This window comes from Micromys minutus (assembly GCF_963924665.1).
Source record: "Micromys minutus genome assembly, chromosome: 1".
NCBI classification, from domain to species: Eukaryota; Metazoa; Chordata; class Mammalia; order Rodentia; family Muridae; genus Micromys; species Micromys minutus.
The window spans coordinates 172,682,722-172,707,712 of NC_137969.1; the positions used below are offsets into that span (position 1 = coordinate 172,682,722).

General features: G+C 44.3%; 1 protein-coding gene across 1 annotated transcript; it reads right to left on the reverse strand.

The window, feature by feature from the left end:
- Positions 1 to 7,685: 7,685 nt before the first annotated feature.
- On the reverse strand, positions 7,686 to 18,988 carry RSAD2 (radical S-adenosyl methionine domain containing 2; the record flags this gene model as incomplete). Its single annotated transcript, XM_080936755.1, has 6 exons — positions 7,686 to 7,850; positions 9,648 to 9,680; positions 11,194 to 11,343; positions 13,125 to 13,354; positions 16,580 to 16,741; positions 18,634 to 18,988. The coding sequence occupies 6 exons, from the start codon at positions 18,986 to 18,988 to the stop codon at positions 7,686 to 7,688; spliced, it is 1,095 nt and encodes a 364-aa protein (XP_080792881.1).
- Positions 18,989 to 24,991: the final 6,003 nt, after the last annotated feature.

Here is a 24,991-nt window from a genome sequence, read left to right on the forward strand (position 1 = left end):
ATCATCGAGGCACAGAATCAAGCAAGTCAAACGTGAGCATCAGAAAACAAGCAGGAAGTCTCCCCATGGGAACATGTAGAGGCCACAGTGTACCTGAAGTGTGGGTCATGAGTTCTCTCTGTCTCCAGTGTATACTATGAATAATTAAACCCTTTAAGGTAGAATGGAGGTTATCAGAAGTTGGGGTGGACATGTATTTAGATGATGGTCAAAGGCCATGATACTTTAGCCCTTGGGGAATAAATATGACGTGGAGACTGTGATGATTGGTTTTGATCATTGACACAATGTAGAGCCACCTGGGAAGGCTCACTGAGGAGCTGTATAGGTTATGCTGCCAAAGGGACATGTCTATCAAGAGTTTTCTTAATTGAGTTCATCGGGACGAGGAAACTCACCCAGGATGTGGGCAGCACTATTTCATAAGAATGTTAGCATGCATATGTTAATTTATTACTCTCTTCTCCACTGTGGACTGGCTACTTTCAGCTGCTGACTGCTTCACCACAATAGTGGACTTTAACCTGAAAATTTCAAGCCAAAAATGTCTTACCTCATGGAAGTCATTTTGTCTGGGTTATGTACAATAAGCCAGACAAAGCTAAGATAGAAATTATTAAGTACCAGGAGGTTAGGCCATTGTTTTAATAAACCTAACTGTGGCTTTAGGGCCTTTGCAACCATTTGTGGAAGGAATGTGGAAGGGTTGGGAACTTTGGGCCAGGAAAGCATAAAATAGTAGAGGTGGAGCTTAATGACTGGTAGTTGCATAAGCTTAGGAGATATGAATGTTGGGAAGAAGGTAGACAGTATAGCCTAGATGATAAGATATCAGAGGGGAATGAGGATTCTATCAGAAAATGAGCTTAAGATCTGATCATGTGATGTTTTTATTCTGTTTGTGTTCTGGGCTCCTGAGTGAATTCCTTTGAAAGATGTTGAGCTAGTTTGGTTGACAGAGAACATTCAAAACAGGAAAGTACCAAGTCTGGTGCTGAGAGGAAGCACCAGACCCTTCAATGACTAATGGATGTGGGACAGCCCAAGCCACTGTATGTGGTGACACCTCTGGGCAGGAGAGCCGGCACTGTATAAGAAACCAGGCTAAGCAAATCATGAGAAACAAGCCATACTACAAGCTCTGCCTTAGTTCCTGCCTCCCGGTTCCTTCCCTGCAGGAGTTCATCACACACTTTAGAGACTGAACAAACTCCCTAGACCTGACTTGTACATTTTCTTAGAAAGCTTGTGAAATACTGAATATCATTGTTATATGATCTCTCTCTTAGCAGAATGGTCTGTCTTGGCAAAAGTAGAAATAATGGTAGCTCGAGACACCATGTTCAGAGGTTCTGTGGTGTTGCTGAGGTACTGTGCACAGGGGCTGGGTGATGCTGCTGGGGTACTGTGCCCAGGGGACTGAGTGAAGCTGGGGTACTGTGCCCAGGGTCTGAGTGATGTTGGGGTACTGTGCCCAGGGTCTGAGTGAAGCTGGGGTACTGTGCACAGGGGCTGGGTGATGCTGCTGGGGTACTGTGCCCAGGGTCTGAGTGAAGCTGGGGTACTGTGCACAGGGGCTGGGTGATGCTGCTGGGGTACTGTGCTCAGTGACTAGTTACTGCACTGTGAACTTCTACTTTTCTCAGTAAAATGTCCTGTTATCTTTGTGAAGAGGGAAAAACGCTCATTTTCCTGAAGCAGCAGAACACTGCCTGCCCTGAACCATTGTCCTGAAGGGAAACTGAAACCTCTGCTGCTTTTGTGCACTGGGAAATGGGAAGCAACAGTGTTGTGTTTTTTTAAAGACAGCTCTATACCACACAAGTGCTTGGAACCTTCAGAAGCAACGATATGGTCACCTCAAGTGCAGTTGGGAAACACCCTCTGCCAGCTCACAGGCATGTGACATCAGTTTTAGGCACAGTGTAATGAGGGACAGAAACACAAAGTTAGTACAGAGAGCTGTTTTAATGGTTAAATCCTGGCTCAGTGCTCATGATGCAACTTGGGGTGAGTTCTTGGTCTATTCAAGGGTTTTGCTGGCTTTTTCATTCTTGATCAGCTCTTCTAATTTAGGTATGTGTTCTACCAGATTCTCAGCCTTTCATCTGCCTGACCTTGTGATACATCTGGGAAACACAGATAGCTATGCCTAGCTCACACATGGCATTATAATATCAACATATATCATATAGTTACTGGGGTGCCGATTAATCATTAAGGGCAGAGCTTGCCATGGTAGCATGAAGAATGCCTACTCTGCTTCAGAGCCTGGCCCTGTGCTGCAGTTTGCTTGCTGATACACAGTACAGCTTAGGACACTTAACCTCACAGAGCAACATCTCAGTCAGTGTTTACACGCTGTATGTACTGCTTCCTAACTACTGCAATAGCTTTACTTATCCTCTTCATAAGACTTCTCTGTGCAGGTTAATTTCTTATAATCACTGATGATTCATCCATTCATCCATTCAATTAATAACTAATTAATTAATCCAGGTACTCAGGCAAGCTTTCAGTTTCTTACCTTTCTTCTCTCCGATGCACATTGATTGGGATGTCCTGTATGAAACTGTCCTGTAAAGCTATCAACAGCGGTGACTAAAATATAAACATGATTGTTATCCTCATTGTCAGCTTGACTAGTTTTAACGCCACGAAGGGGACATCCCCGTGTTTGTACATTCAGATGATTCCAGGGAGCTTAACTGAGGAGGGAACAGCTCTAAATGTGAGGGGCACCTGTAGGCTGAGGACCCAGACTGAACAACACTGGGAGGAGGAGTTGAGCATTGGTAGACCTCTCAGCTTCCTGACTGTGGACACAATGTGACCAGCCCCACATGCTCCTGCCTCTGTGATTCCATCCTGAGTGTTCCTGAGGCAGGCTTGGCAATCCAAACTCCTCCCCCCACCCCCAGCAAAGAACAAAGCTTGGGTTGCTGCAGACTCAAAAGCAAAATGAAACTTGTGGTTTGTGTGTGTGTGTGTGTGTGTGTGTGTGTGTGTGTCTACATCAGAGGAGGTATGGAGAAGAGGGAAAAAAAAATCCCTGCACTATCCTAAGATCAAGAATACAAGGGAATCAAATAGACCCTTCTTGTGAGGTTTTAAATTATAATTTGTGGTAGGTTATACATGGCATATATAATTGTTTTTTGTCATACAGAAAAAAGTAAGAAGTGGGTAAAGTTTACTGTGCCAAAGATCATTAGCCTCTGAAAATCTAAGTTTGTACAGAGACTAGAAGTTCTTAAAAGGAGCAAAGAAATGGGTGAGTCACTTTTTGGATTAAAGTGATTGCTGGTGCCCTTCCTTTTTTCTCTGGCATCTTCTAGAGCTGTGTCTTAACTTTTGTTACACAGGCAGAACTATTTTAGAAGTGTTTTGCGTGTTTTTAAATTCTCATATCTCTCCATACCGTTGTGTGTGTGTGTGTGTGTGTGTGTGTGTGTGTGTGTGTGTGTGTGTGTGTGTCCCTGTCTGTGAGTGTGTGTTATGTCAGGAGTATGGAAGTGAGAAAACAATGTCTCTGGTCTCCCCACTGTGCATACTCTGATAGCTGCCCCTGAACCATTGGAGGCTGTCCTGTCTGCTCCATCTTGTAGGAGTATTGAGATTCCTACTACTCACCACCCTATGCTCTTTTATATGTTTTGCAGATCTGAACTGGGCTTTCCAGGCTTCAGAGGCAGAGTGCTTTTCACCTATGATCCAATTTCCAAAGCCTAGACTTTCTTTGGGATTTAGTAATTCACATAAGCCTTTGTCTTAAGCCAAAGGACAGCCATAAGTACCAGCCAAGGACTTCCAAAGACACCTAAAACTTGAAGGCCAGGCCTCTTGAAGTTCACTAATTGTAGATCTTCTTAGGTCTTTTTCCAAATACCCTATTTGCCATTTTTTCTGTATATTTTAGCAAAGGCTATTGCACTGTTCCCAAGTCTTCCCATATAACAGCCTTTAGGGACTGAGACTCCTCCCCTAGTCCTGGCTTGCGAAAGCCACTAGGGGAGAGATCTTCTGCAAACTGCTGAAGAAGAAGGGCATAAATTCATAAAGGCTGATTTTTTTTTCTTTTGCTCCCTTTATCTTTGGAAATCTCATGTTAGAAACAATTCAAACATATTATGAAAACAAGCCAAAGGCAATCAGGAGTTTTCCTTAGCTACATCTGAGAACCTGTGCATTCCTAACATGTTCCATGCACTCCCTGGGGATAGTGCTACCACAGGGGCTGTCAGACTTCTCTGGACTGTGGGCTCTGTTAACTGAGCTGCAATCTTCAGCTTGAGATATTTCACTGAGTCATCACACAGAGAGTGCACTAGTGATCAGAAGTACTGCATTGTGATACCTCATCTTGGTATCAGCTGGGCCTCATTAAAGAGTCACCTGGGAGACACACCTCTGAGTGTGCCATAATAGTCTGAAGAAGTCCCTTCTTGCTGGACACATGTACCTCTTGGTGATAGTTTCAGCACAGGCTGAGGTGGAGGACGTGCCTGGGAGAAGATGTCATTCAGCAGAGTTGGATGGCCACCACTGCGTCTTCTAAAATATCTAGTTCAGATCTAGTGCTGGAAACCAGCCCTTCTGTGGGAACTCTTGCTGCAGAGGTGAAAACATGTAAGCTTTGCTTGACTGTGGTAAGCTGGGCTGTGGATATCTCTCACATATGTTGAGTGAGTTTATTCACAAGTGCTGGAGTCAGGACCCTGCCATCTCCTGGAGACTGGGAACAGATTTGACTCTGGGTCCTGAACTGCTAACCAAGCACTACCAAGTACTATCAAGTACTACTAAGTATTACTAAGCAATAGTACTCTTCATACTTGTGGCCACAGCAAGAGCATTGGGGTGACCGTCTCTGGACAGCTGCACAGCTGTCCTTCCGACCCTGACAGGGTTTCGACTGCTAGGCTCCAAGACACCAGCTTTCATGATTGGCTGGAGAATTTTCTCCAGTGGCTCAGCTCCTTGCTGATGTGTGCATCTGACAGAATCCATAACTCAGTTGAGTTACAAAGTTAACTCACATCTAGCAAACTCATCATGTAAAAGTGCCCAGTGACTGTAACATGCCAAAGAGAGACTAACACTGAGTCTTAGGCCATGTATTGAACATTTTAATACACAGATCATGCTACCATACATTAGAGCAATGTCCCAAAATACAGTGTGCACATATTCCTGAACATTCAACCTTACCTAGACACACTCAGATAAGGCCTATGATTGTTCTTTGTCTAATAATAGCTTATGAAACAACATCAGTTCTTCAAGTAGGTAAGGAATGAGCTATGTTATTGCTGAAAGAGGCCAATTGCTGCTTGGTTTGATTGGCTGCCTGTTTGTTTATGCAACAACTATTAGACCCCAACACAGATCAAAACTTGGACCCCCCCCCCCTTTTTTTCTTTTTCAGATAATTTAGTGAAATAACACTATGAGTTTTTGGCTTAAAAGAAAACAGCTCATGATTTTTAACATTGAACACATTATAATAGTGATGCCAAAGTCTGTAAAATCAGTGTAGGATGTCCTACCCACCACAGTTCTGAAGTAAAGCCCCTACACAGTGTCACTCTGTATTTATTGCTCTGCATCAATCAATCAGAGGGCAGTCTGCCTGTCACACTTTAACAAATGTCAATTAGGTCGCTCCTCATTTTCCCAGCAGAGCGTACGCTTTGCAAACTGAACACTCAGATTTAACACTGAAAAAGTAGACCAGTGTGTGATCTGATCCAAGTTTGATTTTTACTATGATAATAAAATATTGTAATTCTTCCCTTTCAGAAAAAGGGGATTTTTGAAGACTTTAAGCATAGAGATCTCACACCTCCTGTGCATGCGCAAGGGGTTAGGGGTACATTTAGGATGATGGCTCATTTTCCAAGTGTACTGTCCTCATGTTCTGATTTAATCAGGGAGAGAGACATGCAGCTTCCCTTATCCAGGAGAAAATATGCTCCAATTCACAAGATTGGACTTCAGCTTGAAGATTGCTTTCCTGTAATGTGGCCAAGTGGGTGTCTGCCCATGTCCTCTGGGATTTCCCAGGTGAACTAAGTACACATGACTTAACTAAAAAATATCACAATCGGCAGGAGGAAAGGTGACTCAAATTTTTTTTGAAAATATCAGTACAGGAGTTGGGTAACACACTTGTGTCATTGAGGAGGGGAGGTTAAAACAGAGGTATCATGAATTCCAGGCCAACCTGGTCTACATAGTTATATCTACACTCAAGCAAAAGTATGCAAATAAACACACAAACCAACAAAGTAGAAAGCACAGAGAAATCTGACCTGTTGTTAATGGCACAAAAGTGTGTCTCAGTTGAATTAGTGACCTAACTAAAGTAGGAACATCTTTTGTGAGAACATACCTAAAACTCCAGTTCCATAGAAAATTCTTAGTATTAATATAAACACCCAAACAAACAAAAACAAAAAACAAATAAAGCAACAAAGAAACCAAAATTCACCAAGTCCGATAAGAAGAGGCTGAAGCAGTTTCTGAGATGCTTAATGAAATCCGACTGCCTGGTGCCCTCTAGTGGCCTCAGTGGAATTGCAGAGGAGTTCAACTTCTTGGACAAAACGTTTTTTTCATGGCTTTACTCTTTGATAGGAAATTATTTTCCAAGCAATGAGGCACTGTTTAGATTTAATAAACACACACAACGCTTCCATGGGAAAAATATTTTGGCTAGTTCACATTCTTTCTTCTGCCTTTTTGGTGTAGAGAAGAAACTTTTTTTTTTTTTTTTTTTTTTTTTTTTTTTTTCATGTTGATCTAAACTGGGTCTTGTTTCAGAGTTTCTTGAGATATATGCTAAGGAGCCACAGGCACATTTATACCAGGACAGCCACATTTTGTCTCCTGAAAGAGTTCTTTCTGCCCATCCATCCATCCAGACTCCTCTGCATGTGCCCCACCGCCCTGGTAGCTTTTCAGAAAAGTGGGACAACTGTTAACATGGCAGCCTCAGGCAGCCTCAATGCCAGGGCCGGTGCAACTGCACACATGCTGTGCATCTTGGCTTTGTCAAGAACCTTGAAGGAATTGGCACAGTATAGAATGAGCATCCTTAAAGCAGCAGCAAACAAAGGCCGGGGCCATGAACAGCTCTTCCTCCAAAGTGTCTCCTTCCACATGCCCCTTGCAAAAGAGTAAGTTTCTCACTTGTGGCTCTATGAGATATGTCTTCATTCTATACTTCTGAGTAAAAAGTTCAAGATTCCAAAGCAGAAAAGCATTAGAACAGTCAGCAGTAATTGGAGGGTGTATTTTGTGAAGTTTCCTGCTCACAAACCTGGTACAGTTAGCAGAAAATAACGCAGTTTCTTAAAGGGAGCAAAAAGGGAAAAGGAAACATGGGATTCACAGTAAAAATCCCCGTAAAATCTCAAATACAAATGAAATGTTTGTTTTTTGGGATCACGGGACCGTGCTCCTCTGGGAACTGAACTCCATCTCTGTGGAGGACCATTATCTGTCGTAAAAAAAATGGTCACAGAATGGTTTTACTCCTTTCTTAGTTCAGTCAAACGGAAAGAAAAAGAACAGACTGCATTTTCAATAACAACAGTCCGAGGACAGTCTGAAGATGTAGCGTGGTGAAGGACTGCTGCTTGTGGACTTCCAGAGGCCAGAGCCTCCGTTCAGTCTCAGCTTCACCAGTCCAGCTTTAGGTCAGCCTTACTCCACACATACTTCCCGCCACGCTTCAGAAACATCTTTTCATCAAATCCACTGAACTTTATCGCTTCTTCCACACCAACATCCAGGATGGACCTGGAAGGGTCCTTCCGGCCACCGGTACAGTTCAGAAAGCGCATCTGAAGAAAAGTAAGGTAGAAATGAAGATGTTTCCATCTGGCTTATTCTGTAAAATTCAACAGAGGGTTTCCTGTCTAAAGTATTTCTGGGGGCTGGAGAGATGGTTCGGTGGTTAAGAGCACTGACTGCTCTTCAAGAAGTTCCCAGCAATCACATGGTGGCTCACAATCATCTATAATGATATACCATGACCTCTTATGGTGTGTCTGAAGAGAGCTACAGTACTCACATACATAAGATAAATTAATTTTCTTAAAAAAAGTATTTCTTGACATCCCAAAGATGGTCTGTGTGTATTGAGATCTAAGATAAACTTTAAAATCCTCAGTCTCCATCCATCCCCAACTCACTCAACACACAGCCATACAGAGGGTGGCTTGAACATATGAAGGGGCCAGGTGTCATGGACAGTACAGTTTTACAATCTGAGGATGTGAACCTTTCTTGGAGTGGAGAGGACAGGAAGAACAGACTTTCTCTAAGTGAGGATGTCTGAGTTTGTCAGACTTGTGCATGGAGGTAACTGAGAGCCCCAAGCAGAATGGCTGCTGCCTTGTGTTGTGAGAAAGTTCAGCTGAATGACCTCAGTAAGATGGCAGCCGTGTGTGATGTGAACCCCCACACAGACTTCTCCTGAAAGGAACAGGGGATAAGACAGAGGCTTCCGAGGTGGGCAAGGGCTGGGCCAAGAGGAGAAGTTCCCCCAGAACATGCTATCCATCTGATTTCCTTTGACTTTCCTTCCCAACATTGTAGGCAGGAATGAGGCCTTTGTACTTGTGTTTCCCTGAACGCTGTAGGGCACCAGGTAGCACACACTGAACTGCAGTGTTATCCAATAGGAATAAAATGGGATTTTGATTCATCCGTGTTTGTTATGACCATGAGGATATCACATCGATCACTGAAGAACGTGGGTCAAAGCCTCCAGTCTGTCCTGACGGTTTATACTTTAAAATAGCTTCCATTTTCCTCTTTAGCTCCATAACCTGAGCATGTCTGGTAACTTTCCCCCTTACACTGCATAAAATTCATGTGGACAATAATTAAAACTACTGTAATTTATCATTGATCACTTTGAAAAATAACAAAACATAAAAGTTGTGACAAATATTTCTCAAAAAGCCAAGGTCAATACTGTGCCCTTTGTTCTTTTTGTAGTTCATTTAAACACACACACACACACACACACACACACAGCCAGGAATAAAACTTCTGTCCTCTGGGGAAAATCAGCAGAAGTTATAAATCCTAAAGTTCTAAGTAACAACAAAGAAAAGGAAAGCAAGCATGATTTCACTCCTTTTTAAAGCAGGGTGGGTTTTCCTCTGGGAGCAATGGTCACAGAGATAACACTGGTGGCATCTACAGGGGACAATAAGACTTCCTCCCATTGTCAAGGTTCATCTGCAGAGCAGGTGTTGGCAGCCCTCGAGTTATCCAAGACAGTGCGGAGTGGAGGTGACAGTGTGGCTGTCACAGAAGAACCCTGCAACCCACACAGACCACCACATGGAGGGCTCTACTGAGTGGGACATCCTTGGGACATCTGCAGAGGCATGGCTACCTGGGATGTCATATCATGGTGGCTAGTGCCAGTCCAGCCCTGGATAATGCCTGGGCTGTGCATAGAGGGAAGGTGGCATGTGAAGCCATGGCAGTACCATGGTGACAGTGACCATCCGAGGAGCACTGGGCATAATAGATGTGTTCTGAAGGATCTCAGTTTAGCACATCTCTGGCATTCTCATTCTGCTAACTGTAAAGCGATTTTATAGCTTGTGGAGAATACTTACATATTCATCCAGAATAAGGTAGGAGTCTTTCATCTGCAGTAGAAAAAAGAATCAAACTTTAGTTCAAATCTAGCACACATTTTGTATGTGTCACTGGCTGTCCCTCCTATGGTATGTGTCCGTGCCTTGAAATGTTTTTCTACTTCTCACCTTCTCCATCTTTTTCAGGTCTTTGGAGTGGCCCCAGCAGTGGAGAGTCTGCAGGGTCCAGTCCTTCCAGTCATTCTGGACTGTCTGCCTCAGACCAAAAAACGTTTACACTGAGACCTGATTTAAGTGCTGTTCCTTTTACCATGGAGCTATTCCCAGGAAAGCTATTGCATCTCTCAGTCCCACCACAGTGGCCACCATTCAGGGAATCTCCCAGGTTTTCAATGTTCAAGTCTTGCTCTCTGCAAAGGATCGTGTTCTGAAGCTCCCAACATTACTGTGACCTTACTTGAGGCTTGAGACTCGGGTATATTGGGCACTGCTGTGCTGTCTGTAGGGAAGTTTTGACAATTGTTTTTCCTAATAAAGGCTAAGCAGCAATTAATAGTATTTCTTTCTGTCTCCTGTTTCCTTCCTTTCTTCCTTCCTCTTTCCCTCCCTCCTTCCCTGCCTTCCTTCTTTTCTTCCTTCCTTCTTTCCTTGTTCCCCCTCCTTTCCCTTTCCTTCCTCTTCTTCCTCCTCCTCTATTCCCCCTCCTTTTTGACAGGAATTCAGGGTAACCTAGGCTAACCTTGAACTCACTACCTAGCCAAGGATATCCTTGAGTATTTGGTCCTCCTGATACCACTTTCTGAATGCTGAGCTACAGATGTGCAGTGACAGTTTTTAGCTATGCTGGGGGATTAAATCCAGAACTTCCAGCAGGCATTCTCCCAAAGGAGACACATTCTAGACCAGTTAATATTTCTGGATATGCAGGGGACATAGTCTATGTACTAGTTGCTCTGTAACACACTATGGAAGTCACCATCACCCAAACCAACAAATGAAAACCACCAATAAAATAACGAAAGTATGTAGTGCAACTCTTCTCCTTGGCAACTTTCTGTACAGACCCTGAGATCCAGCAAACCATTTCTTCTGCATTTTATCCTACTTTTAATATAATCACTAGAGAGGGTGCAAGGGACATTTGTAATGATGCTGAGGGCAATAATTAAACTGTCACACCTTTGTTCAATGTTGTAGCACTGTACACATGCTGCCCTGACACATGTACAGGTTGTGTGTGTGTATGTATGTTAATTTTATATTGAGTTTAACATATGATTATACATTTAATCACATCATCTCTGAGGTGGTCTGGTCAAACCCATTCTTGGGTAGAAAAGAAATTACTGTCATTGAAGAACCCCACCCCCAGATGACAGGTGTCCATAATAAACCTCCATCTCTCTGATTCTAGGATTGTATTCCTCTCCCTTCTCCTTCCAGAACGTCTACAATGACAAGATGGCACATTGCAAAGCTCTCAGGAGAGAAAGTCACCTCTTTCCCCACTTAGAATCTGTGTGGATATGTGGTAGTGAACAAGGCAGCCTTTGCTGCATCTAACCTTCTGGTTCGATTCAGGCACCAAGCATGACACATCTTTGTGACGCTCTAAGAATGCTTCAAATTCTTCATCACTTATAAGAAACCTTTCTGCTTCCCTCAGGGCATGTTCTCCCGAGTTCTCACCCTCAATGAGGAGGCACTGGAAAACCTGGAAGAGAATAGAGCCAAGAGCCTCACACCATCATTCACTCCAAGTCTGCAGCGAACGGAAAACACTTCCCAAGTGGTGAGCCTACCCAGGTCAGCACTAGTGAGCTCAGAATACAACCGCTAGTTACTGCCAAGTCTGTGATGACTTACAGTAGGAGGGCTGAGCCACAGTGATGGAGCTGAGGAAGTAAAGACGCTTTCCCTTGGGACATTGTCCACATCAATGAAGAGGCCACAGATACCAGAGATCTCTCGGAAGTGGGAACTGACCCTTACCACAAGACGACCAGAATCTTGACATGACCAGTCGGGAAACCCGAGTGGGGAGGCAGAAGATTGTTGAAAAAGGGCCATGGGAGAAGAGCAAGGAGGAGAGTGTATAGATGAATTTTAAGAATAAGAGGTACAGGGAGAAGAGTGAGAGGCAGTAATTGAAAAGATGAACAGCATGACAGACAGATGACTAAAGGAGGCAAGTCTTAGGTCTCTGGGATCCTCTGTCATAGATCTCTGCCTCCCCATTGGTCAGTTCTGGCTCTTTCTACTGCCCATCATTCTTTAATTGTTTCCTATTTACTTTGCACCCAAAGGTGCTACTGACATCTTATTTTAATACATCTATTTTTAAAAGGAGTCTCTAAAGTATATAGTATGTTTTGCTTCCCCCACACCTACCTCCAAACATATTGCAGTCCAATCAAAGGAAAAATTATATCATCTGTTATCCCCACTGTGTGACTCACTGTATACAGATCAAAGGTGACCTTGAAAGGACAGCTTTTTATGGGTGAGCATGACACTGACTGGCTGGGACCCTCTTGCCTGGGTTAGCCCACATGTGGAAATTCTTCCTTGCTTTCAAAATATAGTCAAACGCAACTTTTTCCATAATGTTTTGCAATTCAGCTAGGTATGTTCCTACAGTCCCATGTCCTCCACATACAAATGTCATGGAACATGTGTCCTCCATGATGTAGCCTTTGCCAAAACTCATTTCCCAGATCTTACCCTTAGGTGTGTCTACTCTGTCACCAGGCACAGATTTAAAGGAACTACACAGGAGTCACCAAGCTGCTTGTTAAAAATGTATGCACATGACAACCCTCCCGACCAGGCCAAGGCAGGGGGCAGTTCAAGAAGCTGCCTTCTTAGCAACCTTCCTTAATGGGTTCTGAGCAGCCAGCTGTAGAAAATTTGAATTTGCAGTGATTTTCCCCTGTGTTTTATGGGTCCTACCTATGATGGGCTGGCTTGTATCTTTGTGAGCCTGGGACTTCCAGGGGTTGCTATCTGGGCCAGTTGTAAGGAATGCATTTTGAAATAAAGGCTGACTTTGCTTCATAGACTTTTCTGTCACCAAATAATTCAATGCAAACTCACGAAGGACATCTAATCTCCATCCACCATACACAATCCAGGAATGGAAATAAATGTTTTTATAATAATAATTTTATACTATATCATTATATAACATATTATAATATTACAAATAATATAATAATAATGATTATTATTATTTTATTATTATTTAATTTATTCTTCAGAACATCTCCAATCATTCAATATGGCCTTGACATTTACTTCAGACAAGTCCTGAAGAAAACTAATCCAAGATTTTGTAAACAGAATATGAGACAAAGAATAGTGAGGCAAAACCCAACAGAGAGAAGAGCCAAGGTCTTGGCTACTAAATTTCAGAAACCTTGGTGTTCTTGTTGCCTTCAGTGTGGGCGAGCCAAGATTCTCTTGTTAAAGTCAAGCTTTCTAGTGTGGACTTACCTTCCAGCGGACAGGGCTCAGAGCCTTGATGTGTTTGTTCATGTCCTCATCAACATTGAAGCGATTGATGACAGAATTGATCTTGAAAGCCACCTTATAATCCCTGCACCACCCCCTCAGCTTCTGGAGCTTTTCCACGTGGTTCTTTTTCCCTTGACCACGACCAATGAGAACATTAACCTGCTCATCAAAGCTGTCACAGGAGATAGCAAGAATATCCAGGTAGTCTCCTGCAGCAAAAGGATAATAAAAAATAAGTTTTAACAATTCTCCCAGAGTCCTTGATTTCATTTACATCTCTTTACAGTCAGACCCATTGGCTTCCCAGTGGAGTTTTAGAAAATGTTGTGATTCCCTGTCTTATACACATGAAAGTGTGTATGTGACTTACATGTGGTGTGTATATTATCTTTAAAATACATACATGTATAACAAAAGTTCAGAGCTCCTTAACGTGATCAATTTTAAACTCTGCATAAATGTACCTACAGAAAGAATCAATGGCATGTTTTAATCAAATTTTCCATGTGCTTCATCAGGGATTATATAAATTATAAAGCTTATTTCTATCAATTATGACCAATTATAGATTTCCTTTGCCCAGCACACAGACAAAATGATAAAATTGCTTCATAGATAATATCTAGTATTTTTGCCTGGCTCATAAGCTTCCTTTTGATGTGCCTTTTACTGCATTTTACTTGCTACATTTTATTTACTATGTAAATATTTGCAGACACTCTGTGCTATGTCAGGTGCAACTGATCTAGAGGCTGAAGAAAACCTACTGAAGGACAGCTGCACATAAGAACCACCATTCAGCCAGCTGGGAGTAGGAACCACCCTTCAGCCAGGCCCCACCTTGCTTGTCACTCTTTAAGAATTCTGATAGGAAATCATTTGAAGAGCTCAGAAAATGTTGAAAATCGTCTTGCTCTTTTCCTTTCTTTACTAGTTTCTGCATCTTCAGTTTTTCATGCTTCTGGTGACCTCTCTCTTCCTGTCCTGCTCCCTGCCTTCCCCTGCCTGAGAAGAGAGGGCATCCTCAGGGCTGAGATATTCCTTGTAGATGACCAAGCTTGAGCTTTCTAGGTCACTGAGAATCCCTGGACTTCTCTATTTTGTCTTAAAATCTCTTTTCGTGTTATAGAAGCTAAGAGTTCTAAAATTTCTTTTAGACTCTATTCTCTGTATTGAAGATTCGCCATAGCCATGAAAAGACTACATCCTATGTAAGGCTTCATTCCTGTTGCCTATGTTTAAGGGCACAAAGGAGAGCCGGAATAAGGCTGTGACTTAAGACAACTCAATGTGTTCCAAACTTGACCTCAAGTAAATTCCTAAAGGGATATCAGACCAGGAGGAGGCAGCTAGACATATGTCTTCTAACAAAACCAAGGAAAACCAGAAGTTCAAAACCAAACACGTAAAAACTGGTTCCTTCCCGAAGTGCCTTGGCTACAAGAAGACTGAGCATCTGTGAGTCCATCTTTGTATCCTGACACCTCTCTCTTTGTGTGCCTGTGATGCCTCCTTTCTGGGTCACGGCACTTGGGAGGAATGATTTGACAGAGCCCATTTCTTTGCTCAGCCCTGTGTTGTCCTAGAAGCCCTGAGGCTCTCGTAGGACACTGTGCTTTTCCTGAATAAACAGCTGCTGCTTCTCCAGCTCCTATGGCCACAGTGAGTGGTGTGTGTGAGCTTTAGCTGGGGGGCCATGTGTCCCCCAGGTTTGCATAAACATAAGTGGGAAGTGTTTGGCTATATTGTTGGGGTCCCACTGACTGTGCACTTAACAATATGTGCCTAAGTGAGCAGCACCATATGCTACTCTCTGATTCCAGACTCAAGTGACACTCTTTGTGAAGACATCCCTAACATGACCAGAGGCTCCCTGCTTGGAAGAAAGCAGAACCTGTGTAGGCTTAGGATTGATTGGCTCAAGAGCAAATGTCCTCTCCGGACACAGCGGTCCCACATGTGTCCTGCTGTATGTTGCTCTGCGTTTGCTCTCACTGTGAGACTCTTGGCAAACACCAAACTTGGAGTTGTGAGGCTCTGGCCAGTTTTCCTCATGCAGGTGGATCCAACTTCAAGTTATTTGCAGACATTCTTAAATAGGCATATTTAACTGATAATACTGTTTTATGTCTCCTGGATAATTTGAGGACATGGCACATTTTTGTGTAGTATAAACGTCAGCTAACATTTGTCATTGGCGGCTACCCGGGTACTATGAAGAGAGGACCGTATCTGGCTTTTGAAGTCTGTGTGTTCCTCTTTCTCTAGGCAATGATGCTGGGTCACACCACCATTTCTGAGCAGACAGTCTCTGCCACTGTTTTGAAGTCATCCTCCTGCCCACACTCCTTACCATGGGGACAGATATTTTGAGCCGATCATAGAGGAAGGGTCCAGGTCCACCCTCTAAACACAGTCCACCGCTCTCTCACCTCCTCTCTCGCTCACTTCACACCTCCTCGTGGCCTCCAACCAGTGCTTCTGTTCACAGATATCTGGTGGAACTGCCCTGCTTCCTCCCTGAGTTACTGTTCTTTTTTCTGCATATCCTTTTTGCCTGTGCAAACTTCATATACAGCCTCACCCACATGCACCACCCCCTTGTCTGCAGGCACCCCTGCAGATGCATCCTGTGAGCTTATCTGGTCAGTGTCTCTGGGCAAAAGTGACAGCCTTCCCTTTGAATGACATCAGAGTTCCAAAGGGTCACAAAACAAGGGCAGAGAAAGAGACCCTGAGGGGAGGTTATAACTGTCTTCTAAACTGAAACTAATCATAGCTGAGTTTTTTTTTCCCAAGAGCTGTGTCATGTCATGTATTGCTCCCAAGAAACTACAAGCACCGACAACTTTGGATGGACATTGGGGTTCTCAGAAAATTTTAAAAGCTCCTGAATTCAGCCCGACTATGTGATGTGAGCTTCTGATGTGACATGACTAAGTGACAATCAGCTTAGTCCTAACAGATTATAAAAGGAGGGGGTCTTACTAGATATAGATATAGATCACTCTGGCATTGAACTCAGAGATTCATTTGTCTCTGCCTCCTGAGTTCTTGGATGAAAGGCATTCACTATCCTCCCCTGTCTCTAACATGGACATTTATATGGCTATAGAGTGTGTTGATTTTCGTCAGTACTAGGGAAGCTTAGACGTTAGTTTTCCGTGCATACTACATTAGAAGACATAGTGAAGACCGTGTGCTGACCTGCTCTGCTATCTGCTTCCCAATACCTGTTTATTTAGCACCCAACAGAAACAAAGTGAGCTAGCCCCTCAAACAGATTCCATATGCACTGGAGATATTGGAATGAACAAGATCACATCTCTCCCGGTTCCCCAGATGTTCTGGCCTAGAGTCTCGTTGGAAGAAACATAGGAGTCAACAATACAGTAGAAGCTTCGGTGACCAAGGTGTCATCCAAGGAAACTTACCATAGTCCTTGAACCATCTCTCTCGGATAAGGCTGCCATTGCTCACTATGCTAACAGAGGGCAGGGCTAGCTCCTCCTTGCAGAATCTCACAAGCTTGCCCAAGTATTCACCCCTGTCCTGTAGGAAGGGCTCTCCTCCTGAGAAGTTGATCTTCTCCATGCCTGTGAGAGAAAAAAGAAGAAGAAAGAAAAGAAAGAAAATCTTTATTTTGGCACTTTCCAAAGGCCTGTTGAATTATTTGTATTTGCATAATTTTTATGTTTATAATATATGTTATGTTATATTATATGTCCAAGCACTATTTATCATTGATTTATGGGGCAGGAGAGATAGATCCACAGGAAAGAACATCAGAACCAGAATGTAGTTCTCAGCAACCACCTTGAACAGCTCACAGTTCCCTCCAGGGATCCTATACCTCTGGTGACATCAACAAATGCATGATCTCCACCCCCCCCCCCGCGTGTGTGTGTGTGTGTGTGTGTGTGTGTGTGTGTGTGTGTGTGTGTGTGTTATATGAGCTCATAACAGCTGACATGTCAGGGCTCAGAACTGGTTCTGACAAAGAGCAAAGGCTTAGATGAGTAAGTTGGCAGGTGAATTCAAAAGTTGCATTTTAAGGGAACACCATACTCTCAGTTAGGAAAGCAAAGACGGTGGCTAAATTACTAAACTCCTGGTGATAAATGACAAGGCCTTGAGGTAGGTCTGCTGAGATAACAAGGCTTACTGTCTTTATTGTGGGTCATGAGCCAGTTCAGACTGGAGCTGAGTGAGGCAGATCCTACTGAGTGGTACTATGTACAGTACGATATGTACTGTATGACTTCATTATCACAGCACAGAAGCAGGAGAGGCTGATGTGAGCATCAGAAATCCAGCTGGGAGTCCCTGTGAGGTCAGTGTGGGAGCTGGAGGCTAGTGTGTGTTTCTGGAGCACTGGCCAGTGATTTTTTTCCCCTTCCCAGCTGTGCTCCAGGGAGAACTCGTGACAGAAGGAGTCATCTGGAAGTGCAGATAGCATGCTTGCTGCCTAGACACATCTGTTGTGCTTCAGTTAAAGAGTAACCAGAAAGAGAAGACAGGCTCTGGGTGAGCAGGTATTCTGGAAAGAGTACAAGGGCAGAAGGAAGGGAAGGAGGAAGGCTAAGGAGGTTCAGAGGAGATGCTGCTGCATTTGAATTTCATTGCTGAATTCATACCTGAGACTAATTGATGGAGTGGGGCAGCAAGTCTTGGGAGAAAAAGCACATGACATGCCTGTCCAAAATATTTTAAATCACCCTTGGGGCTGGAGAGGTGGCTCAGTATGTAACACACTTGCTGGACAGCTGTGAGAACTTGGGTTTGGATCCCCAACACCCCAACACTGGACATGGTAGTGAGAGTTCTCAGTGCCTGCCCTCCTCCTTCCAGATGGGAGAAGTCGGGAGAATCCGCATGGTTTAAATGAGAACCAACATAGCAAATCAGCATCGAGGTTTATCAGGTAACAGGACTAAGGCCAAAATAACACCTGAAACTGTCCTAAGATGTTTACAGGCTTGCTGTGCCAAACAGGTGACCAGACTAACACGCAGCACACACACACACACACACACACACACACACACACACACACACACACACGAGTACACACAGAATTCTTTTTAAGAGAGAGAGAACTTTTCAGCAAGAAATACAGATAAAACGGGGAAACTTCTGCCAGGCTGTTCACATAGAGGACTTGGGTTTCCCCACTCCTTTCTCACTTAGTGTTTCTGGAAATCAGATTCCTGTAGGCAAACTCTGTTCCAAACATGACGATGAACAGGGGTCACTGACCACACACCTCTGCTCACAGGAGCGAGTCCCGTGGTCCTGGCGAGGCCACCTCCCAGACTGGGCGTCCTTCTTGTCTACCCAATGCTCCTTGCCCATCTTTTGCCCAGTGCAAAGCTGCCTGATAGCTGCGTGGCGATGCTGTGTCTAGTGTTCATGGAGCCCTGCCCACACCCATCCTATGTGCAACGATCCGGGAACATCCTGGCTTCTGTCTGGTCCAGGAACTTACCAGCCTGTTTGAGCAGAAGCAGTCCTCGCTTGGCTTCCTCCAGGGGCAGCACGAAGGATGTCTTAGCTGTGTGGAAGCAGAAGCCGCATTTGTAGTTGCACTGACGAGTGAAGTGGTAGTTGACGCTCACAGGGGTTGTGGGCTGAGGACTGCTCCTCCGATCTTCCTGGGTCTCCTGGGTGTAGTCGTCGAGCTCACCCCGTACCTGTGGCTGTTCCCTTCCAGGATCTAGCCACCCCAATGCTATTCTCAGCCAGCAGAACAGGATGGCAAGGCCCCTCCAGAGGGAACCCAGCTGCTGCTGCAACAGGCTCAGTAGTGGAGCAGCTAGAGCAGCGGGCACCAGCATCCCCATGGTGACCGGCACATACCTGCTGCTGGCTGTACCGGCTTATAAAAGGCAGGCCAGCCACACCCCCGAGCACTGTGTCACAAGGAGGAGGGAAACACCTCCCTTGAGTAAGTCTGAGCTGAGCAGAGTTTCTGTTTTCGGAAAATGAAAGTTGAACCAGAGCCAAGACGAACCTCAGGATGCAGGCCAACCCCACTGTCTTTATCTGGCTCCCAGCTACCCCTATGACCCTTGTAAACATCTGTCCTGATGACGCTGAAAAGATTCCAGCAGCCACCAGTTTCTGAAACAAGTTTCTTATAGATAGACACATGGCTGCATCCGTGCAGGTTGTTATTTTAACAAACAAAACAAATATGTGTAAAGCCTCTTAGCATGATTATCTATGCATGCTCAACAGTTTTTAAATACTCTGCTCTCAGACCTCACTCACCCCACAGCAAATAAACACGAAAGCAAAGCAAAGTAAACCCACCCAAATCCTAGAGTTCATAACTTCGTGTGTAGCAAATCAGCTGTATGCCGACCTTGGCAGTGCCTGCCAACTCTCAAAGGAACTCAAGACTGGTATATTCCATAGAAATGCCAGAGAACTTACTTTAACCATTTTAAAACTCGATTCCTTGGTAATTAGTTCCTTCTCGCTTTATGTTATTAAAGGACATACAGCGTAAATATTTCTCAAACTTTCTTTTTAACATTTTGCCAGTCTGGTACAATACTACAATCCTGACAGTCACACTGTGTAGTGCGTGGCTTGTGTCTTTCCTCCAGGCAAACTCCTATATTTCAGTAATAAGGTCCCTCGGGGCAACACTTCAAACTGGCTTTGCCCTGTCTCTGGACGTGGCCTCTTTTGATGTCCCTGTCTTCCTTCTGCTATCTTTCCCTGGGAACTCTGTGTTCCTCAAGTTGCTTTCTTTGATTTGTTTCTACTTCTTCCAGCATCTAGGGGAAGTAGAGAGTGTGTGTACTCTTCTGTCTGCCTAAGAGAAGGGAGAGCCAGTGCCACAGCTAAAGACTGCAAGCCAGCAGGGCTGGTAAGTGCTGTTGGAGTCCCATTAGAACCAACATCAGGCTTTGAAATTCTTCCCTTTAGTCACCTTTAAAGCCTCTCCAAATGGAACATTTTACCTATTTAATATATGATGTCTACTTTGTTTCTAATTCTTCCTCCTTTGCCTTGAAGGCATCTGTTTTCTCCTGTAAATGAAGAGAATGCAGCTTGAGTGTCCCTTATCAAACATCTGGATGTAAGAAGGGGTTCTTATTTCCTGGTTTGTTTGTCATATTTGGGAATATTTGCATAGCATGTGATGAGGGTATCTTGGGGGCAGGTCCAAATATGACAGTGATGTTCGTGTACGATTCATTCTTCACACTTATGGACCTGGAAATAATTCTAGAAACATTTTGAACTGAGTTTGCACATGCAACAGTTATGTATATTGAATTTTATTCATGTGTGTGTGTGTGTGTGTGTGTGTGTGTGTGTGTGTGTAAAGTTGACTGTTGCAGATTTGGAGTTGCTTATGTTCAACTTGAATAACCACATAGGGTCTTCTTCCAATGATGTTTTTTATGACCAGGACTCAGTGAAAGCTTGTTGGGACAGCCAGATAAAGAAGCATTTTCTGGGCTCCAAATGGCTAATACTGGTATTTATTCAAGGTAAGGAGTCAGTATGCCAGAGACATGACTATAAGCCCACATTCACTGTAGCATTTCTGCCACCCCACTAGCCAAGATGTGGATCCATGTACAGGCTGATGGATAAGAGAATATAAATGATAATATAGGATCTGGGATGATACCTCTGTTGGTCAAGGGCTTGACTTGAGTTAACGTTTCCCGGGGAGATGAAAACAAGTGTCTTTTTATCTCAGAGCAGCAATGAAGGGCCAACTCACAATTCCAGCAAAGTCCAGCTAGTCCATTTACTAGACATACAGAGCTTTGGGGATAGGCTGCTTAGAAAGGAATGTACCTTGGCAAAGTCCCACCCCATCCTGGATGACAATGTCGTGGAAACTGCATCACGCAGCCTCCCCTTTCAGTCAGCCTCAAACGTCCCACACATTCTAGCATTGTCCACAATCACTTGAGTTAGTGGGAGCAGGGAGGTGTCACAGCTATATACCACATGGGGGTCTGGGACATTTTCCCACTGCTTTCTACTAAGGCACAGCAATTGGTCTACTCTGTTGCTACAAACTTGGATATCACTAAACTTCCTGATTGGGGAACAAGAAAATCTTGGCTCCAAAACAGCACAGAGGTGAATCTGCTCGGGCCACAGTGGGAAAGACCATACTCTTAACAGCTTGCAAATGGAGGAACCTGAGTTGGATTCCCAGAACCTATGTAAATAATGGCATGTTTGTTATCACCTGACTATAATCCCAGCACTGGGGATGTGGAGACAGGTTGATTCTAGGACATGCTAATGGATTTTGCTAGGCAAGCTCCAGGGCACCGGCCTACCTTTGCCTTCCCTGTTGCTAGGATGCTACCATATCTGGCTTTTTATATAGGTGCTAAAGAGCTAAACTCAGGTCTTCAAGCTCCATGGCGATCCTTTACCAACTGAGTCATATTCTCAAGACCCATTGTCACGTTTTCTTAGGAAGTGTAACAGACTCCTGAATTAGACTGGACTAGATCCCTCTTTTATGAAATGATGTTTATATATGTCTGTGAAAAGGGAAAAAAATCTGGTGGCTGAGTCTTGGATATGGCTTTGTACTCAGATGTTGCTGCTGAGGTGCTGTGCTCAGGGGCTGGGTGATGCCACTGGGGTACTGTGTTCAGAGGCTGGGTGATGCTAGGGTACTGTGCACAGGGGCTGAGTGATGCTGAGGTACTGTGTTCAGGGGCTGGGTGATGCTGGGGTACTGTGGACAGGGGCTGAGTGATGCTGAGGTACTGTGTTCAGGGGCTGGGTGATGCTGGGGTACTGTGCACAGGGGCTGAGTGATGCTGGGGTACTGTGTTCAGGGGCTGAGTGATGCTGGGGTACTGTGCAAAGGGGCTGAGTAATGCTGGGATACTGTACACAGGGGCTGGGTGATGTTGGGGTACTGAGCTCAGGGGCTGAACGATGCTGGAGTACTGTGTTCAGGGGCTGAGTGATTCTGGGGTACTGTGCACAGGGGCTGAGTGATGCTGGGGTAATGTGTTCAGGGGCTGAGTGATTCTGGGGTACTGTTCACAGGGGCTGAGTGATGCTGGGGTAATGTGTTCAGGACTGAGTGATGTTGGGGTACTGTGCACAGGGGCTGAGTGATGCTGGGGTAATGTGTTCAGGACTGAGTGATGTTGGGGTACTGTGTTAAGAGGCTAAGTGATGCTGGGGTACTGTGCACAGGGGCTGGGTGATGCTGGGGTACTCTGCACAGGGGCTGAGTGATGCTGAGGTACTGTGCTCAGGAGCTGAGTGATGCTGGGGTCTGTGTTCAGGGGCTGAGTGATCCTGGGCTACTGTGTTCAGGAACTGAGTGATGCTGAGGTACTGTGCTCAGGAGCTGAGTGATGCTGGGGTACTGTACACAGGGGCTTGTTGATGTTGGGGTACTGTATACAGGGGCTTGGTGATGCTGTTTGGATACTGTGCTCAGGGTCAAGTAACTGCACTGTGAACTTCTATTTTTCTCAGGAAAATGTCCTGTTATCTTTGTGATGAGGGAAACACTTATTTTCCTGAAGCAACAGAACACTGCCTGCCCTGAGCCACTGCCAGGAATGGAAACAGAAACCTCTGCTATTTTTGTGCACTGAGAAACTGGAAGTAAACTCTGCAGCACAATCCTGTTGTTTAATTAGGTCTGCTCTGCCAAGGTTATCTGAAACCGGAGGAAATAAAGGTGTCGTAATCTCTGGTACAACTTAAGAAATGCCTTCTGAAAGGCCACATGGCTCTGATGTCAATCTTTAGTGTGAGAGAAAATATGTCTGTGGTATTTCTTAGCTGAGTTGGAGTCACATACTTTGGGGTAAATTTAGTTACCTGCATGAGATATAATTTTGGATACGCCATTCATTCCTGTATTCGAGCATGCTTTTCTCATATCGTCTTGTTCTTCTTTAAGGCAGGTTGAGTGAGATGACCACATGAAGCTGTCAAGTACAAATTTCATCAAGTATGGGTATCGATGTGATTGTTGGCTTCATTGCTAAGTTGACTAGATTTAGTGTTATGTTGGAAACATCTGTTTTCTGTGTTTAGGCAGGAAGTTTAGGAAGCCCCTTTGTCTGCCTGACCTTGCGTTAGATCTAGGAAACATGGATAGTCATGGGTAACTCACATATGGCATTGTGATAGCAAGGGGCCTGGTGCAAGTTAACCATTAAGGGCAGAGCTTGCCATAGTAGCATGAGGAGTGTCTGCTTCAGAGCCTGACTCTGTGCTGCAGCTTGCTTGCTGATTCATCGTGCAGCTTAGGACACTTACCTCACTCAGAGAGCAAGATATCAACCAGTGTTTACACGCTGGCTACACTGCTTTGTAACTGACTCCCACAATAGCATTCCTTACCTTCTCGGTAAGACGTCTCTGTGCAGGTCAATTTCTTATAATCATTCACGATTCATCCATCCATTCATTCATTCACTTAATTAATTAATTCAGGTACTTGTTTGTATTTGATGCTAATTATGCTTCCTCAAGAGGACTGTCTAGTGACTAGGAGGAAGAGTGAGTCACTTACTCAGGTGACTTCATCTGAACTTTCATCCCATTTTAACTTGCAAAATAAAGTCAAGAGTTTCCCTGATTGAGCAGGGGAAGGGAAGGTGGAGCTGTCCTGGAGAAGCAGCAAATTATAAGGGATCTCATAGCTGGGGAACAGGGCAGTGTAGTGGTAGATCTGCCCTATATAGGCATGCTGCTTGTTTTCATATGAATTGAGTTGTGTTTTCTTTGTACAGGCTTATTTGAGTTGGAGAGGTTACAGCAACAGGAACTCGGGCAAGCTTTTAGTTTCCCACCTTCCTTCTCTTCGATGTGAAGAGATTTCTGTATGAAATTGTCATATAAAAATATCAACAAAAGTATACATGTGATTGTTATCCTCATTGTCAGCTTGACTAGATTTAATGCCATGATGGGACATCCCCGTGTTTGTACATTCAGATGATTCCAGGGAGCTTAACTGAGGAAGGTGGGGCTCTAAATGTGCGGGGCACCTGTAGGCTGAGAGCTCTAAATGTGAGGGGCACCTTTGTAGGCTGAGGACCCAGACTGAACAACAATGGGAGGAGGAGTTGAGCATTGGGAGACTTCTCTGCTTCCTGACTGTGGACATAATGTGACCAGCCCCTTATGCTCCTGCCTTTGTGATTTCCCTACCAAATCCCATTACTCCCTGAGGCAACAGGGATTATTTTCCCCCTAAATTCGTATAAGTTATGAACTTGAGCACAATAGTCTGGAAGTGTAACTAACACCAGAGAGGAAGTGACAGCCCTGCTGTCCAGAGCTCACAGGTTAGACAGTCAGTCTTCCCACTCTTCCCAGTATTCCCAAGGTGAGCTCTGAAATCTTAACTCTTTCCCAGCAGAGAGTAGGGATCAAGAAAGTGCAGATTCTGTTTCTGTATAATCTGGAGAGTTTATTTGGTTGTGGAAGTTAGAGAACAGCCTTGGGGGTTGCTCCTTGCCTTTTACCTTGTTTATACAGGGTCTTCTGTTGTTTCACTGTGGACCTCAGGTTAGTATGTTCATAGATTTTTAGGGATGCTCTGGCCTTGGTCTCCTATCATCTTTAGAAGCAATAGGATCACACAGACACACAGGCACAGACACACACACAGACACACACACAGACACACACATAGACACACACAGACACACACACAGACACACACACAGACACACACAGACACACACACACACACACACATACCACAGGACCTCTTCACATTCCAGACTTTCTACAGAATTTATGTGTTTGCCTTAAGCTACACTACAGCCATAATTACTGACCAACAATCTCCACAGACACCTAGA